This window comes from Arvicola amphibius, chromosome 12 (assembly GCF_903992535.2).
Source record: "Arvicola amphibius chromosome 12, mArvAmp1.2, whole genome shotgun sequence".
Taxonomy (NCBI): Eukaryota; Metazoa; Chordata; class Mammalia; order Rodentia; family Cricetidae; genus Arvicola; species Arvicola amphibius.
Genome location: NC_052058.2, coordinates 36,528,474 through 36,547,012, shown reverse-complemented (window position 1 = coordinate 36,547,012; position 18,539 = coordinate 36,528,474). Strand labels below are relative to the sequence as shown.

At 39.9% G+C, this 18,539-nt stretch overlaps 1 protein-coding gene across 5 annotated transcripts in view; it reads left to right on the top strand.

Moving 5' to 3' along the window:
* Ccser2 (coiled-coil serine rich protein 2) overlaps positions 1 to 18,539 on the top strand; it is a 122,835-nt gene that overhangs the window by 11,341 nt on the left and 92,955 nt on the right. For 3 of the 5 annotated variants that reach the window (XM_038348460.1, XM_038348462.1, XM_038348463.1), the window contains exons 2-3: positions 15,092 to 16,544; positions 17,676 to 17,872. In XM_038348460.1, the coding sequence (XP_038204388.1) occupies positions 15,131 to 16,544; positions 17,676 to 17,872 (1,611 nt within the window). In that variant the 5' untranslated portion in view covers positions 15,092 to 15,130. Of the gene's footprint in view, positions 1 to 2,858; positions 2,973 to 15,091; positions 16,545 to 17,675; positions 17,873 to 18,539 lie in introns of those variants that run through there. The other 2 variants (XM_038348461.1, XM_038348464.1) reach the window with 2 other exon arrangements.

Here is an 18,539-nt window from a genome sequence, read left to right as displayed (position 1 = left end):
TAGAGGCAAATAGAAAAAAAGAAAAGTTACAGTTCATTATGGTGGTGGGAAAGGCATGCCCACCAAGTGTGAGGCTGCAGGGCACATTGTGCCAGTTAGGAAATGAATTCGGGCTAGAGCTCAGCCTGGCTGTATCTCACGCCACTTCTTCAGTTAGATATCATCTCCAAAAGACCTGCAACCTTTCAGAATAGCACCACTGGTAGGGACCAAGCGGTCAAATACACGAGTCTACAAGTGTGAGGGACATTTTATATCTAACCTGTAACATAGGTCCATGCATATGTCCTTGTTGTTTTCCCCCAAAATAAATGCAGTGGCTACTTAGCTGAGAGATGGATGGACAAATCCACCCCTTTTATTATTTTCTAATCGAGGGTTGATTCTCATCAGTTCAAAATTTAGTTTCTATACATAGGTGATCATATTTTAATAATTATAGTGAATGAGCTTGGTTGCCTCGTATTCACTGATTTTATTTTTCAGCCGTATTGCTCATTGTTTGTTCTGTTGTAGATTCTAAGGATTTGGTAATCTGATGTGGTAGTTTTACTCTGAGGTATCTCTTAAAATAGAAGTCAAATTAAAAACTAAAACAACAAAATTTAATTGATGTATAAATAAATGCTCTACTTTTTAGATGAAAATGGGATGATTTTTTTCACCACCTCTTTTTTTTCTAGTATGCCTGACACATATATAACCGCCGGTGATTATTGAGATGATCCCTGGGATGATGAACTCAAGCTGTCCAGGGTGCATACTCCTTTCAACACCTTGCAGCCTCCTGTGGTTTCTTTTTGTTTAAGGGGTCATCATTCTGCTGGAGCAGCTTTGCAGTTGTTTCCTAGTATTCTCCACAGGGCCAGGTTCCACACTTCCTCCTTAGCACTGACCTATTTTCTTGACTTCAGGGTTTCTGAATCTAATCAGGTCCTATTTATTGAGTCTTCTGTGACTCCTTGTCTACAGAAGTTACTTTCCCTTCTTTTATGCATCTTATTCATTCTGTGCCCACACGTTTTAGGGATAATGGACCATTTTCTTGAGAATTTAATGCTTTTCATTTTAGGATTATAAGGTAAATACAGAAAATCTTCTGTGAACTCCTTTGCTTATTGTCTGTTGTGGTTCCAGGACAATGAGACATTGGACATGGACCATGGACTTTTTCAAATGCTAGTCTTTCCTCATTTTCTAAGCATTCCTTCAGCATCTTAATACCTCATTAAATTGCTTTCTTTTTTGTTGTTGTTTGAGATAGGATCTCACAATGTAGTCAATGTTAACCTTGACTACACCATCTGGAGTTACAGGTGTCTTTGCAGGAAAGTTTTCTTTCCTGACTGGTCTCTGTTTGCTCCAGTATACTCGGTGGAGTTTTATTAGTCTTATGACTAAGTAAATATCAATATTGACCCAGTTTTTATTGACACATTTAGCTGGACATTTATATAATTTAGTTTGTATGTGCTACACTGAAATAAGCAATATAAATAACTTTGTGTGTGTGTGTGTGTGTGTGTGTGTGTGTGTGTGTGAGAGAGAGAGAGAGAGAGAGAGAGAGAGAGAGAGAGAGAGAGAGAGAGAAGAATGTGGGCAAGTATGTGCCACAGTGTATGTAGGGCAGAGGGCTTCTGATACTGATTCTTTCCTTTGGCTCTGGGTTCTAGGGATGGAATTCAGGTCTTCAGGTTTGCACAGAAAGTGCTGGTACATGCTGAGCCATCTCTGGCTGAAATAACATTTTTAAAGACAGAGTTATACATAATAACCTTAGGGAACTAATTCTATATTTAAATATTCTTGTAAGCAAATAGTAAGATTTACTGAGAATTTTATTATGTATGTCAGATATATTTGTGTTTGAGATTTTCCTTTGGCTGTTCTCATTCATATTCATTCTCTTGCCCCTTCATATTTCTAAGGATGTTGTCCTTAGTCATCTTCCACCGTGAAATTCAGGCTGTCTTAAAACCTTCCTTAACCGCGATCTACCTCCTGACAGCTGCATTAGTGCTGTCCCCTCTCATAGGTCACTTAGATTTCTCTGCAGTCTCCTGTCTAACAGAGTCACCGTGTTTATTTAGAATTTGTCAGACATTTTTGGAAGCTTGCTGTGGTCTTGCCTTGTTAGTACTAGTAATGAGAGGCAGAATAAGAGAAGACTGCATTTGCAGATGATTGTGGTACCATGTGTGACCCATAGTAAAGCGTCACAGTGGGACGTCTGGGGGACCGTGGGATAATAGGAAACAACCAAAGTGTGGTTCCCACACACCACTCAATGCAACCGTTGACAGCGTGTGGGTCTCCTACAGTTTACCTGACTTCTGACAGTGTCTGCCTAGAGGCAGCATCCGATCCCACCAGGTGAAGGTTTAGCCTTCTAAGACCTACTTCAGATGCCCATGACAGGCAGCCCTTTGTGGCCTGTGCTTATGACTGACAGGTTATATAAACTGGCTTTCCCTGACTCCTTCCTGGAGTTTATTTAATTTGCTCATAGTTGTCATAAAGGTCACTACAGAAGATTGGATGAATAGTCAGATGGCTAGAGCAGGCACATGGATGGTGCTTGTAGCTTTATGTTCTTTCTGGGCATACCTCTCTTAGGCAGCTCATGTCCAGCACTCCAGATGCTTGGTGAACTGTGTCCCTTGTTTTCTTATGGAGGTGTCATAATGTGGGGACAATTGATTACACTGTTGGTTTTTGGTGATCAGCTTAACCTTTAGCCCCTCTCTGGAAACTTAGGGAAGAGCTGAAAGTCCAACTTTCTAATCATCATTTTGGTGACTCAGCTCCAGTCCTGAGGTCATATAAGGGCACTGTCTCTCCATTAGCACACAGAGGAAGTACTGATCACTGGAGACTCTGGGGCTTTAAGAGCTGTGTCTGCCAGGAACCCCAGGGCTCAGACCAGCTATGTATTTCTCATTACACCATAATGTCTCAGGCATCTTGGGGGAGTGAGTATCTTTCACATATATTTCTTGAGTTTTACTTTTGTTGTCACCTGCCACTTTAGGTCTCTGTTGTTACTTTTACACAATTTTAAGTCCTCTTAATAGCTTTGGTCTTAATTATCTTGTCATTCAGTTTAGGAAATACCTTATCTTCAGTGTGTTTTTCTTGGAGAAAAAGCTATCTGCCCTCTTTCTTCTGTTCACAGTATAAAGTCCTCAACACCACCACCTGGACTCTGTGCTCTGCTCTGTAAACCTTCCAGCCAGCAAAGCTTTTTACATTCTTTTCTAAATGCATGCTATATTCTTCCCCTTTTGCCATTATTTGAGTCATTTTTTTTCTCCCGCCCATTATCTTAAAACCTTTACTTTCTCAAATCCACAGTGAACCTTTTAGTTCTTTGCACGCTCTCTTCCCTTGCCTTCAGAGGCATCACTTAGTTCTCTTCCCCCTTTTCTTTTCATTTGCTTTATTGGCCTTTAATCCTGTAGTCATTTACTTTCTTGGGTAAGTTGGATGCAGGCAACTCAGTAGCTCCCTGACTTTGTTCTCTGGTCTCTCGTTTGTCATTAGTTGTTCAGTTTTGATGGTTCTGTTTCTTCTCCATTTTCTTGGACTGTCTCTGAATAGACTACCGTAAAATGTCCTTTCAGAGTAAATCTGCTTAGTCTCTGGTTTTCTGTATAATTTGTGTTCAGGAAATGTGTTGGTTATATCAGAATACCAAAAGCTAAAGTATTTTTGTGTTGACCCCCTACAATAGTACTTAAGCCATAGGCTAGGTCTTCTCTATCTACAAAAGGTTACTTTTAAACATTTCTATAGATACACTGTTATAATTTCTTTTTCTGAGAAATTTTATTTCAGGAATAGGGATATTATTTGCTAAGATTATTAGAAAAAAGAATGGGATCTGATTTCCGGTTGGGAGAATTGCTGGGAACAATCTTAACAGGATTAAAAATCAGTTTATTTTTAATTTCATGTATTTATGTGTGTGTCTGTGTGAGTTTATGTGCACTGTGCATGTGGAAGGTGTTCTTAGAAACCAGAGGGTGTTGGATGCCTGAATCTGGAGTTATGAGAGGTTGTGAGCTGCCTGATGGGGGTTCTGGGAAGCTGGACCTGATTCCACTGTTGAAGCAGTGAGCGTTCTCCAGCAGGCTGTCTCTGTAGTGGGATGGAAGAGATACTAGAAGCTTGCAAGGAACAACTTGGCGTCTAGTGCCCTAATGTGAGGTCAGGATTAATTAACTGTAAGAAGATTGTGAGACTGACAGTAGACAGAAATGTGAGCTTCAGTGTGGAGTATTTTAAGCTAATTCTTGAGTAATACCTTGAAGAGAAGCTGTTTAGCTGTCAGTTAATAACCAAGAGAAACTTCGTATACAACTGTTGCATGTTCCTGAACGGTATTGACAGAATGTCCTGATTCATGAGAGGTGGTTAGTGCTGTTCATTATCGTACTTCCACATCACCCTTAAGATGAAGTTAAAGCATTGAAATTCTTCTGGAACCTGGGTGTAGGGATAGAAAAGCTGTTGAGTTTCTGGAGACTTTTATTTGATTACCAGCAGTAACTTACATATAATTTGTCTTACTTGTAACATTGCACATTAAAATACTTTAAAATTGAAGAGTTGTTTGGCATGGTGTCACACACTGAATCCCAGCACTTTGGAGGCTGAGGTAGGGGTTTCAAGGCCTGACCTACATTGGTAGAACCTGTCTCATTGACACGACAGATGTATGGATTGGATAGAACAGTCATAGAACATTTACATTGTCTGTGGATTATGCTGGAAAAAAGTACTGTGGAATGAAATGATTCATCAGAGTGAACTCAGGTGTAATGGTGATTTCGGTGTGTATAACCTTTTGAGGTTAGAGAAGCTAAATCCGGAAGGTTGATTGAGAAATAGGAAGTGGAACAAGCCAGCCGGCCGGTCACTTCTTTATGTTGGCCATTAGGTGGCAGTGTCATCTAGTTAGTTGGTTTTTGGAAAAGTTTGTAGGGTCTGTGTTTTAAGGAATACTTAGAAGGAAACAGTTTCTTAGAAATTTATATAAAATGTTTCATTTCATATGTGTTTTACAGTCCTCAGTATGTTTAAAGGGGCACATTTTGAAGGAGAATTTTGGTGGAATAGAAATTAGTTGTTGTTTGAACAGTGTGGCTAGTCAGCTCTGTGGATTGATGTCTGCAGTAGAACAGAGCCCGGCCTGCCGTTTTTGTCACTTTCCACACCCTCAGGGAGTGCTCTGCCTGGCTGTGGGGCCCGTGAGGACGACTCCTGGGCTTCACGGTGCAGTGCAGGCTCCCTACACTGTCTCTGTGACTCAGGAGCATTTCCCATGGTGTGCGCACAGACCTAGATGTGTAACTGAAACGCTTGCTTTACTGTGTGTGATTCCCTTTTGTATGTTATAGGCATTTCTTGTTGCAGGGACTCAGAAAAGACTGCTTCAGATATTAAAATTAGTTTTAAGAAACAACTGAACATTAGTAAAGCTGCTGAAACTGTAACTGTCTTAGGGTCTGTGCTGATTTTCCTTATGTAAAACACAAAATGAAAACGTTTATTTAAAATAAATTCTGTTGATACAGTTGCCAATTTGTTCTAGGGTTGCTATAACAAAATATTTTAGACAAATAATTCTATGAGTGGAAATTTATTGTTCATAGTTCTAGGACTTGAGAAATCCAAGATCATTTTCCTACAGATCAGCTGTTCAGTGAGAGCTCTCTTTCTCAGGGATCACACTCTGTGTCCTCACGCGGGAATGATGGAAAATCAGCTGACTTGGGTACTGAGAAGAGCAGCAAGTGCTCTCAGGTCTGAGCCAACTTTCCAGCCCTAATGTTCTTTAAGGACCACTGACTGTGGTCTGCATAATTTGTTTGGTCTCATCACTTTCAGTACCCAAGGAAAAGTCCATATGTAACTGGTTGCCCTGGCTAGATCTCTGGAGATCACAGGCGCCACCATATTTTGTTTGCTGCACACTTCTTTCTGAGGGTCAAGCTGACTTGCTTTTCTCCCTCAGTCTGCTTCAGAACTTTCTTACATCAGCTGGTTGTGGTGCATGTGGAAGTTGTGCCCTTACATCATGCTTCTATTTAGAAAGTCGTTTTTCATTTTCTACTATTGGCTTTTTCGCCATCTCATTTCTTGAGGTGGCTAGAAGTTGTAGTGTGAAGCGGCGGGGCTGCGTCCCGCCGCCCAGTCGCCGGCTAGCTTTTTACCCGAAATAATTACACAGAAACTGTATTCTTTTAAACACTGCCTGGCGCATTATCTGTAGCCTCTTATTGGTTAATTTTCACATCTTTCTTTAACCCATATTTAGTGATCTGGGTAGCACCACGAGGTGTGGCTTACCAGGAGAGATCTTAACCTGCGTCCATCTCGGAGAGGAGAAGCATGGAGACTCACTATGGCGACTGCCTGAAGCGTCTCCCCAACTCTACTTTCTTGTTCCCACAATTCTGTTCTGTCTACTCCACCTACCTAATTTTCTCTTAAAGGGCCAAGGCAGTTTTCTTTATTAATAATGAAAGTAACACATAAACACTCCTCCATCATTTCTCCTTTCTCTGTTTAAACAAAAAAGAAAGGCTTTAACTTTAACATAGTAAAATTACATGTAACAAAACAGTTATCAAGCAAGAATTACAGTTACAATATTTAAATCTATTTTATCTTTTATCATAACTAAGGAAAACTATAACTATTGAACCATTCTTTAACTCCATCAAAGACTCCAGAAGGATATAAGACTACCTAAGTAAACAAGAAATATGCAGCTTTTAAACTCTAGAAATGAGAGACAATTTGCTGCCTGGACAGTCACCCAAAGTTCCTCTGTACCGTTGGGGCATCCATCTTTGGGCTTCAGGCCCACAGTATCCAGCAGACATTTTCATGAAGCAGAAAAATTCCAAAGACAGTTCAGTCACTTTTTGCTGTGTCCTGCAGAATGTCTCATAGACTCTTTTATGAATCAGGAACTCCAAAAGGCCATCTCACCTTTAGGCAAGTTTAGCAGTCCTCTTTCTGTGGGTTCCTTGTGTCCAGTTTATGTAACAGTCCAGCCAAGAGCAGTTTCTTGCCCAAATGGCTAACAAACTCCATAAGGAGACTCTTTGATGCCCATCTTCCTCTCAAAGTAGATTGGTGCTGCCAGGAGCAGACGTTTCTCATTGTCATGAAAAACCCTAAGTTATTAAAACATTAAATGTCATATTTTGCAGTCTTTGAAAGATATGAAGAATGTCTATCTAACTGAAATATATCTCTACATATCTAGAAAATCTAATAACATGACTACAAGCTTAACTATTATCAATGATTATCCATTAACAACCTATATTTCCTAATTATACATTACAGTTTTTAAAATGAACTACAATCACAATAGCTTAATCAAGATCAGAAATACATATACATATAACAAAATTGACCTTAAAATCCATACCAATGTAAATTATTTATATCTATATCATATCCCCCTTTAAATGTAAAAGAACATTTATAAACAATATTTGGGAATGTGGGTGTCTGAATCTTTTTTATTGTGAATCTGTAATTTTTTACTATCCAGGAGCATTTTTTAAAAGGTTAACCATTTTTTAAAATCTTAAGTTGTGCCAGGGGTAATACGGTACTGCCTGTTTATAGCCAAGTCTAAACCTTAACTGTGCTGTTATTATGGTAATTGTGATAGACCTGTCTGAGCTCAGCACAATTTAGCATGGCGGAGCAGAGCCAGAGCTGCTACTGTCTCAGTCATTTGGTGTCCCTGAGCTGTACACAGTTACAGGTACACAGCAGTCCACATTGGAGCTGTACTCAGCAGTTTAATTTTGATACTGAGCGTGTAGCATAGAAACTCTTTTAATCTAAGTCACAGTCAAATCTGACGCGCAGAGCACCGCGCAGTCTGAAAACATCTCTCTCTCTATGGCGGCAGGAATCCGCAAATGCTGTCCCGCTCGCCTAAGCCTGATTTTGCCATCTGTCCAGGTGCAGGCAGGGAGCAGTGAGCCATCGGCATGGTCTTAGAGTACTTTTTTTTTTCCATCCCAAGCGGGCACACAAACATCCAGTCCATAAAAGCCATTGAAATGGTTTATAGCCAGAATTTGTACTGGCAGCACAGCACCAGGAAGCCACGTTTTAAAATGACTCAGCTTTTTTTTTTGTCGCTATTGTAGAAACAGAAAATCTCTCTATGGCACGTCCAGGCAAACAGCAGAAAGCTGTGTTAAACTCTCTCTCCTTTATTTAAAGCCCTCTCAGGTTAAAAACCTGAGTGGATTTAGTCACCACGTTGGAGCGCCAATCTGTAGTGTGAAGTGGCGGGGCTGCGTCCCGCCGCCCAGTCGCCGGCTAGCTTTTTACCCGAAATAATTACACAGAAACTGTATTCTTTTAAACACTGCCTGGCGCATTATCTGTAGCCTCTTATTGGTTAATTTTCACATCTTTCTTTAACCCATATTTAGTGATCTGGGTAGCACCACGAGGTGTGGCTTACCAGGAGAGATCTTAACCTGCGTCCATCTCGGAGAGGAGAAGCATGGAGACTCACTATGGCGACTGCCTGAAGCGTCTCCCCAACTCTACTTTCTTGTTCCCACAATTCTGTTCTGTCTACTCCACCTACCTAATTTTCTCTTAAAGGGCCAAGGCAGTTTTCTTTATTAATAATGAAAGTAACACATAAACACTCCTCCATCAAGAAGTATTTTATGTATACTATACCAGGACAAATTCTTGTTCTCTTGGTGATAGTTGACATCTGCTTTTTTATGTTTCATGGCACTGTATTCATGTATTTGAATGAAGAAAAGTTTTTTATAATACAGATTTGGGGGTGGAGGAGGGGGTCTTTGTGAATTCAAGGCCAGCCAGTACTACACAGTGAAACCCTGTCTATAAAAAAATCTGTCCATGTTATAATTCATTGTCCAAAGGTACTTCTGTTTCCTCACTGTGGTGTTTTCTAATACATCTGCAATATATGTATCATTTGATTTTAAAATTATTTAATGTTCAATTATGTGTCTGTGTATGGGTTTGCAAGCATGAAAGCAGTGCCTGTGGAGGCTGGAAAAGGGCATCAGATTTGGAGGTGGAGTTACAGGCAGTTTTAAGTCATCTATCATAGATGCCGGAAACTGAACTCAAGTCCTCTGGAAGAACAGTACGTTCTCGCAACTGCTAAGCCACTTCTCCAGCCCTTTAATTTAATAGAAATTACTTAGTCTTTCTGTGTTTAGTGTCTTCATTTTAAGAGTAAAGATATTAATTTCATACAGTAGTTTTGAAGGTTTTGTATACATTAATAAGAAATTCTTAGAAGATTGGTTAACATGTAGAAGTATAAACTGCTGTTTCAGTTGCTGCTCTATCTCATGGAGAGAGCCACTGGCTTAGGTTCTGTTGCCCCATCAGTTCCTGTATTAACTTGGACAGGTTACTTAGCTCCTCTGCTGTATAATCAGTTAAAGTTATCTTTAAGGTCTGGGGGCACGTGAGGAGGTCAGCCACAGACCCACGTCATGCCTTTTGGCTTGGGCAGACAAAAATCAACCAGTGTTTGGGTACGATTATGGTGAGCGAGTACAGGGTTGGGAGTTGAAAGAGAGAAAGAGGCAGTCTGTGTGTTGGGGACACAGGCAGATCTTAGGGGCTGAGGTCAGTGAGGAATGGGCTGACATGGATGGCCAGGTCTGTGGTGATTGCTGGTCATGGGCTGCTGCCGAAGGCCATGTTGTGGGCCGTGGTCCTGACACAGCACTGAGGGTCTCTGTTGATGTCTGTGGCTCCTGATGCTTCTAAGGACCATGTGGATGCCTGGAGTCTGAGCTGCCACCTGTGACCATGTTAGTGTCTGAAGACTATGCCCCCAGTGGGGTCATGCCAATCTGGGTGATTTGTGGTGCCAGCTAGGGCTACAATGATTTCTGGGCCTGGGCTGCTGCCAAGGACCATGTTTTGTCCTTAAGCAACCAATATCTGTGTCATTGTCCATGACTCATGTTGCCACCAAAGACCACATGACTGTCCAGGATCCATGTTGGTGTCCAAAGTCTGTGCTGCTGCTGAGTCCATACAGATCTAAGTGAGAAGTGCTGCCACCAAGGGCCTTGGCATCGTATGGGCACGAGCAGATTATACGTGCAAAGACATTTGGGTGAATCTTAACACTCCAATAAATCATACATAAGAGTTGATGAAATAAACTTGGGCTAATGAGTATCTATACTATACTATAGTCCTTCCACTGGATCTAGTTTTCAGTGTATATCCCCACACCTTTTTATAACATTATTTATATTGTGTGTGCTATAATGTCTACTCTTTGCTATATAATTCTCTCTATGAATATGACATTCATGTGTGTACTGTGTATAATAATGACCAAAGATACCTAGTAAATAGCAAAATAAATGTATGGTGATATGAGGAACATTGTACTAGTGTTTTGGAAAGTATTTGGTAATGCTGCCAGGAAAGAGAATGTTGTTCAATGCACATTTTTAGGTATGTATTTTAATTTCAGCCTACGTTTTATTCCCTGTAGGGGTTAGAATTTAGATGTGTAGAATTCATAGAGAATGCTCTTGCTTCTTTAGTTTCTTGCTTCCTTTGCTTTTGGGGATTTGGGGATTATTTAACTACAAAATAAGACATCTTACTCCAAATTTTCATAGCATTAGGTTAAAATTATGTATTGTATAAACTTACAGTGAGAATTCAGAGAATGACCTCAGATTAACCTGGTCACCATTTTTTTGCAGCTTTTGTTGAGCACCAGTGTAAGTAGTTATAGATACTTACATAAACTATGCTTATCTTTAGCCGCTACCTCTGGCTTGGTAGTGTGTGTGTGCTGTGATGGGCATGCAGAGACTATTGAAGGGAAGTTGAGTGGTCCCTCATGTGGTCACTAGGCTGCAAAGTAATCTTTTCTTCCCCTACTTTTTGTGTGATCCAACTCAGTCTTAATTTTCCTGAATGGTCTAAAAAACCTTTTACTGGGATTTGTTTAAATTAGGGATCCCTTTGAGTTTTGCACATTCCATTTGCTTACTTTGTTTCTTCTGAGTTTGTAGCAATCCCTTGTCATCTGTTGAGGAAAAACTTAAATCTTCTGTAGATTTTCACAGACTAGATTTAATTGGTTATGTCCTGTGTTGCTTTGAGTTTTTCTGTTCCCAACCTTTCCTGTAAACTGGCAAGTGACATGTCTAGAGACCTGTGTAGCTTCAGATTGTTAGAGGCAAGGACATTTCATATGTGATTCTACGTGTTTGTTTTCATTCATAACAGGATGTCAGATTGATTTCACTCTAGGTGTTCTTTTACTGTGTTGGAGCCGGTCAGAGCTACTAAAATTTATTTTTTTCTGTGAAAATATTCTGTCTAAATTTGGCAGCATTCTCTGGGTAAATGGGATGAATTGAATATATATATATATATATATATATATATATATATATATATATATACACACACACACACACACACACATTGTAAAAGTATTTATTAGGTTCCATTCCATGATAGGGATTACATAGTTCAACAGTGATTGCTTTTTTGCTGGATAGGCTTGGAAGTCTAGAACTGCTCAGTCCACAGAGCTGGATGGTTTAGCAGCTTCAGTCCAATGCAGAAGGCTCGGAATCTCTTGGAGAGTCTCGCTAGTAGGTTTAGTTTGGAAGGCTAAGAAGCTTGAGTGTGATGTCAGCTGAGAGCAGTAGGGATGGACACACTTGCTCAGGGAGAAGCAAAGACAAGGAGGCAGCACTATCTTTTTCTTGGACTGGCTGTCCTGGAACTCACTCTGTAGACCAGGCTGGCCTCAAACTCAGAGATCTACCTGCCTCTGCCTCCCAAGTGCTGGAATTAAAGCCATGCATCACCATTGCCCAGTTTACACAATGTTTCTTATTTAGGTATTTATCTAAAATATATAGAACAAACTTAGTGGGGTAACATATATTAAGTTGAATCTACAGAGTGTGTGTGATACTAGTGAATTCATATCCTAGTAACTATACATCCATGGTAAAGTCACTCGTGTTACTATTCTCTTCTACACTTGATTTTTTGTGGCCCTGCTCTTAACTGGCCTTGCTCTTAACTGATTATTTAATTAAGTTTGGGGAACTTTGTTCTAGCAAGCCTGATATAGACCACAATATTAAATTGTTGCATATTGAGATTTGACAAGCACCAGTGTATATAAAGTCTGCATTTATTTGTCATGCCTGAATACCTCCTTATTCAGGTAATGCAAAGATAATAGGCTTGAATATTATTACATCAGTGGCTCCTGATTCTTTCTTAGCCTATAACACATTAATGAAATTTGCATGCTCCATAGTTGGCACACCTGAACTCTGGTAACACCTGGGAGGTAATATGCTCATTGTCTGGGCAGGAGAACTTCTGATTCCACTTCCTATGCCTGTATTCTTGCTGCCCTCTCAATTCAAAATATAGCAAGTAATACATTTTGACTTTACATTGACTAAGATGGTGAATGTTCCTAAATCACAAATTCCCAGAGCCTAACTTGGTTCCATTTGACTAAAAACTATATTGTAGTAGGAGGAAAAGTTCAAGCTGATGTAATAATAATTGGGCTTTGTATTGAACTTTGTATATTCTTTTTAAAACCATGAAGAGCCTGGAACGAAATGTAAAGTTTTAAATCTTTGAAGGCTTCCTTTCTTACTCAGTCATCATAATCAAGCATTTGAATCAGTTTATGTTGCATAGGACAGCCAGGAAAAACTCGGCAAAGAGGATGTGAGGGGAAGCAACTGAATAATACAAATTAAAAAAAACAAACCAACAAATCACTTAAAATTATGGTGTAGAGTCTGAATGTGAAAACAAGTTTCAGACATGACTGCTTATGCCTGTTTAGTTGTTAACTTTGTTCAGTTATTGGCCCCTAGACTAAGAAGCACATTTTTGCTTATTAAATCCCTAAAATTCAGGCAATTTGTAACCTGAAAAGCTCCTTGCAGTACTAAATAAAGAGGGTGCATGGGTGGCTTCTGAGATGATAATGTAATGGATATTGAAAGAGTTTGCAAAGGGGCAGGCTTGATTGTTCTCCTGAAAAACTTAACACCCTGGCCCTGTAGTCTTAAGGCTTCTCTTTCCTTCATGCTTGTCCCGCCCGCACTGATGGTATGCCTCCCAGTATAGTTCATTCCATTGTCATTGAAGGCAGTCTGTACTGACCCTGAAATCAGAAGTTAATTCAAATCATCTTTGGTGGTTTTGGAATATCATTTTATTTTTTAAACTTGAGTTAGCTATGCAAGATTGTTGATGGAGGGAGGGCCTGCTTTTTGTTCCGGCTGCCCAGCTATCTTATACTTGAAGTAATCACACAAAAACTGTATTCATTAAGTTACTGCTTGGCTTATTATCTCTAGCCTCTTATTGCCTAACTCTCACATCTTGATTTAACCCATTTCTACTCATCTGTCTTCACCACGAGGTCGTGGCTCACTGAGAAAGATTTAGCATGTCTGACCTGGTGTCTTTATGGCGGTTCTCTCACTCTGCTTTCTTCCTCCCAGAATTCAGTTCTGTCTTCTCCGCCTACCTAAGTTCTACCCTATCAGGCCAAGCAGTTTCTTTATTGATTAACCAATGAAAGCAACACATAAACAGAAGGACCTCCTACACCACAAGATGGGAAAGAACTGTCATCCTGTAATTAACTTAGTAATTAATGATAAAGTGATAAACATGGTACTTATGTACATGCCCAAGAATATTTGCTCCTACTTCCTAGTTCTTATCCAGCTGCAGACTCCTTCCCAACCAAGAAGCTTTTATTTACTAGTCTTTCAAAAAGAGCTTATATAGTTTTGAAAATTCTTTCAAATGTGTCATGCCAATTCAGTAATTATGCCATAACTTAAAAAATATAGAAATCAACTCAGGGTATCTCAGATATTTCCAAGCTTTGTGCCAGCCATTCTTAGTTCCCCATTAAAGCTCAGAACAGTATTTATTAAAGTATTCACAGATTATATCATTAGCGATGTAGCCAACATGAACTTTTAAAAATTGTTAGTGATTGCATTCTAAAGACATACCAGGTAAAGTACATCAAAGACAGCATGGCTCTTGAACTGAGGCAAAATCACAATGCTTTTTTATTTCAGAGCTGTAAGGAAATGTAGGAGAAAGTTTCTGGAGCATTCGGACAGAAGGTCTACTACCAGTGAAAACAGCAGGGTTCACACAGATACGCAGGTTTAGGAAATTGACATGAGGCACCAAAATAATTTCATTCTAAGACTACAGATCGTTTATTCTGCAAATATTTGTACATTTAAAACTCCATAATATTATTGAAGAACAAATTACATTTAGAGTCTAACATTTGCCCCTCCCGGTTGGTAGACCCTGAAGCACTTTGGGTGTCTGGTTTCGAGCACCTCTTTAGAAGCTGCTGGAAGACAGCATGTATCGTGCTTATTTTAGACAGGAAAGTAAGGATGGAGCAGTAAAAGGCTAGCATTGTCTCCTCAGTCTGCTTCTGCAGACAAGACGTGCTCGAGTCTCTTCCCTGACACTACATGATGGAGTCTTTATTATGTGTTATTTAGCAGTCGGAAAATGACCATTACATGTGCTGCACTCTCGTTACGAATTTCATTACAGCAATTCTAAAAGTGTGAGTATGGAAGCATGTTTTGTGATAAAGGCCATTATCAAAAATGAGAAAAAGCAGTTGTCAGGCATGGGTGTTGTAGCTGTTTCTTGTGATATGTAGGGCAAACATGGCTGCTTGATCTTGACTGTACTGCAGAATCTAATTTGAATTCAGTCATTTTAGTACACTGATGTCTCAAAGTAAACACTACTAAGAACAGGTCGACAAAATACTTTATTCTTTTCAGTATTGATGTACTATATTTATTAAAAGTTTCAAGATTAAATTTATTTTTTACATTTTGCTTACTTTATATAGGAATCATGGATAAATTTCTGCATATAATTAATACATACATATTTATATATCCATGTAATTATACTTATTTAGCAACATTTCCTTTTTTTCTCCCCACAGATTCTGTCAAGTTTTAAGAACAAATGAATCTTATAGCTCATGGAAGAAAAAACACAAATCAAGACGTTTTTGGGTTCCAAGCTGCCAAAATATGGAACGAAATCTGTGAGAAGTAGTCTGCAGCCAGTGCCAAATGGGGCCACTGTGGCTTTATTAGGGGCTTCCAAGAGCAGTAGTGTCAAAAGTTACATCAAAAATAATGGCTCTGATTGTTCATTGTCCCACTCATTTAATTGGAGACAAGCAAATAAATACCAACTTGGTTCACAAAATACAACAGAACTTAATAGTATTCAAAGCGCACATGATAAACTAATTGACCCTGAGCAACATGCATCTGCTCCAGGGACGCTTGATGGGGATGGGGTAAAGGGAGGTTTGAGAAGTGCTTCTGTGTTGACGTCCAAATTAGCAAGACCATCTACCATGTTTTTGTCATCTACAGAGGAGTTAAGTCCAAAATCGTTTTCTGGACCATCTAATTTGGGTAAATTCACCAAAGGCACGTTAATAGGAAGGACTTCATATTCTTCAGTCAATGCCAAGTCACATTTAAATACATTTTATAGGAACCGGTCACCTGGTAACATGCAGAAGCCAAGAGTGAACTCCTGTGCCACCAGGAGCAGTTCTGGAGAAAGTTTGGCACAGTCCCCAGACAATTCTAAATCTATTACTTGTGAAAAAATGGTAAGGTCACAAAGTTTTTCACATTCCATTCAGAATTCATTCCTTCCGCCTTCGTCTATAACCAGATCACATTCCTTCAACAGAGCTGTAGACCTGACAAAGCCTTATCAGAACCAACAGCTACCCGTTCGAGTGCCTCTCCGGTCAGGTATGCTGACGAGAAATTCTCGGCAGTCAGAAGTACTCAATGGGAATGAACACTTGGGGTTTGGTTTTAATAGGCCTTATGCTGCTGGCGCAAAGAAATTGTCTTTATCCAATGGCCCAGGTGTATCTTCCACGTTGGGTTATAGGATGGTTCATCCCTCTCTACTGAAATCTAGCCGATCTCCATTTTCTGGGACTGTGACAGTTGATAGTAATAAAAATTCACCTGCTGACATGTGTGTTGAGGAAGAAGCTATAGTTTTGGCAAAGGATGGCTCTACTGACAAGGACCATGAACTAGTTGAAAATGAAAGTTATCGAACAGACAATGATCAGACTGTGAAGCATGATTCTAAAATGAGGTACCTGAGTGATGACGTGGATGATATTTCCCTGTCATCGTTGTCATCTTCTGATAAGAATGATCTAAGTGAGGATTTCAGCGATGACTTTATAGACCTGGAAGACTCCAACAGAACTAGGATAACTCCAGAGGAGATTACACTCAAAGAAGAAAAGCATGAAAATGAACCATCAAAGGATAGATTGGATTCTCCTAAGGAAAATGAACAGACCTTCAGTAAAACTGACGAATGGATTGATATAAGTGTCTCTGGTAAGTATGAATATCCTTAATTCATGTGCTTTCTCTTAGCGATCATAGCACAGCTCACATTTGGGGTTGTCTTCTGGTAGTTTTCAAGATGCCATTTCACTGAGAAGACTAGTCTAGATAAAATGGAGCAGACCATCAGCCTTGTGGCTTGTTTTGATCCTGTTTTTACCTTGTCTAGGATAGAATCAGTCCAAACTCTTCAAACTTTGTTCTCTTGGGGGCTGTCTTCTTCAGGCTGATTCCCATGTGGTATAGGCTGTGCTTTCCTGATGGTCTTCCCTGCCCTGTTAAACAGGACCATTCACTATAGCCATCATTGCACTCCACTGAGAGCAAAGCCATAGCAGATACCAGTCAGAGGACAGGCTGTGTTCTGTTGGATACTTTTCTGTCCTAGGGATCGTTTTTGGTTAGCAGTCCTTAACTTCAGTGAATCATTGTTTACTTTCATTACTGAGGAGAGAGAGTACCTATTAAACATTTCTTCTTAGACTTGGCTATGTTGGTACTAAGTGTGGGATGAAGGTTATTTGTTTGACTATCCTGAAAGATGAACACTGAAGGGAGTGTACAAAGGCATGCCTAGTGAAGGGACTGGTCACATATAGTGATGCACTAAACCCCTGCAGCTCTTCTAAAACAGAAGATGACCAGAACACTCTTTTTCCTGTTAAGAGTGCATCTGGGAGGCTAAATAGTTTACAGAGAGGGAGAGAATTTCCTGAACAGTGATTAAAAGTATTTTGCCAGGTTGTGGCAGTGCAGCACTTGGGAGGCAGAGGCAGGTGGATCTCTGTGAGTTCAAGGCCACTGTGGTCTACAAGAGCGAGTTCCAGGGCAGGCCCCAAAGCTACAGAGAAACCCTGTCTCTAAAAACCAAAACCAAACCAAACCAACATAAAATAAATATTGTGGGAAATATTAAAGGAATGAGGATGTAAGAAATGTTGCAGAGTGAGTTTTATGTTTGCTACAGAATGTTTAGCAGCTTATTTTTAAAGCAAGCTACAGTTTGGGTTTTTGAACAAAACGCTGTTATGATACATTGGATTATTAGAGCTTATATTTTAGAAATGAGAAATGATTGTTTTGTAAATTCGTGTTTTTTCTTTCTTTTAAAACCATTTGAAGACAGGAGTGAATGTGCAAAGCACACCTCTGGGAATAACTTGGTTTCACCAGATACGGATTACAGAGCTGGATCTTCATTTGAACTCTCTCCATCTGACAGCTCTGATGGAACATACATGTGGGACGAAGAGGGCCTGGAACCCATTGGGAGTGTCCATCCTGTTGGCAGCTATGAGTCCTCTGAAATGAACAGCATAGTATGTATGGATTTGTGTGCCCTTTTGGAGTTTTCTTCTTACTCTGTTATACATGGACACATAACACTGATAAATACTTTAAACCTAGAAATCAGCTTTCTTATTTGAGAATAGGAATTTGTACCTGTCTGCTAATGGCTTCTAAAATGTGTAACTAAAACATCAAGTGTATGGTATGTAACATTTTTTTTAGTGTGTATACACACACACACACACACACACACACACACACACACACACACACTACATCTAGGGCATTTGTGTTTACTGCATTGGCCAGGTTAACCTAATAACATGGCTTTCAAGGAGGTGAAGGGCATGCATGGCCTGTAGACATTTTTTAGTTGCTATATTGAGAAGTGCCACTGGTGAAGGGAGGTCAGGGATGGTGCTTAACAGCAGTGCTTCACAGAGAGGGTGCAGAATTAGTGGAGAAGTCGCTCTGTGACCAGGAATTAGCTGTTGGCAAACCCTGTGTTAGGTTGTGTTGATGGGCTACCATTCTACCACCAATTCAGTGTGGCTTAATATAAGGGAAGGTTTTGGCCTTTGTTTCTGCAAAGTCTGTCATAGGTCTGGGCAGTCTCTGGGACAGTTGTCTTTAGTGACCTAAGCTGCTTTGGCCTTGAGCTTGACCTTGTCTTTGAAGCCCCTTCTTCCTGTGATA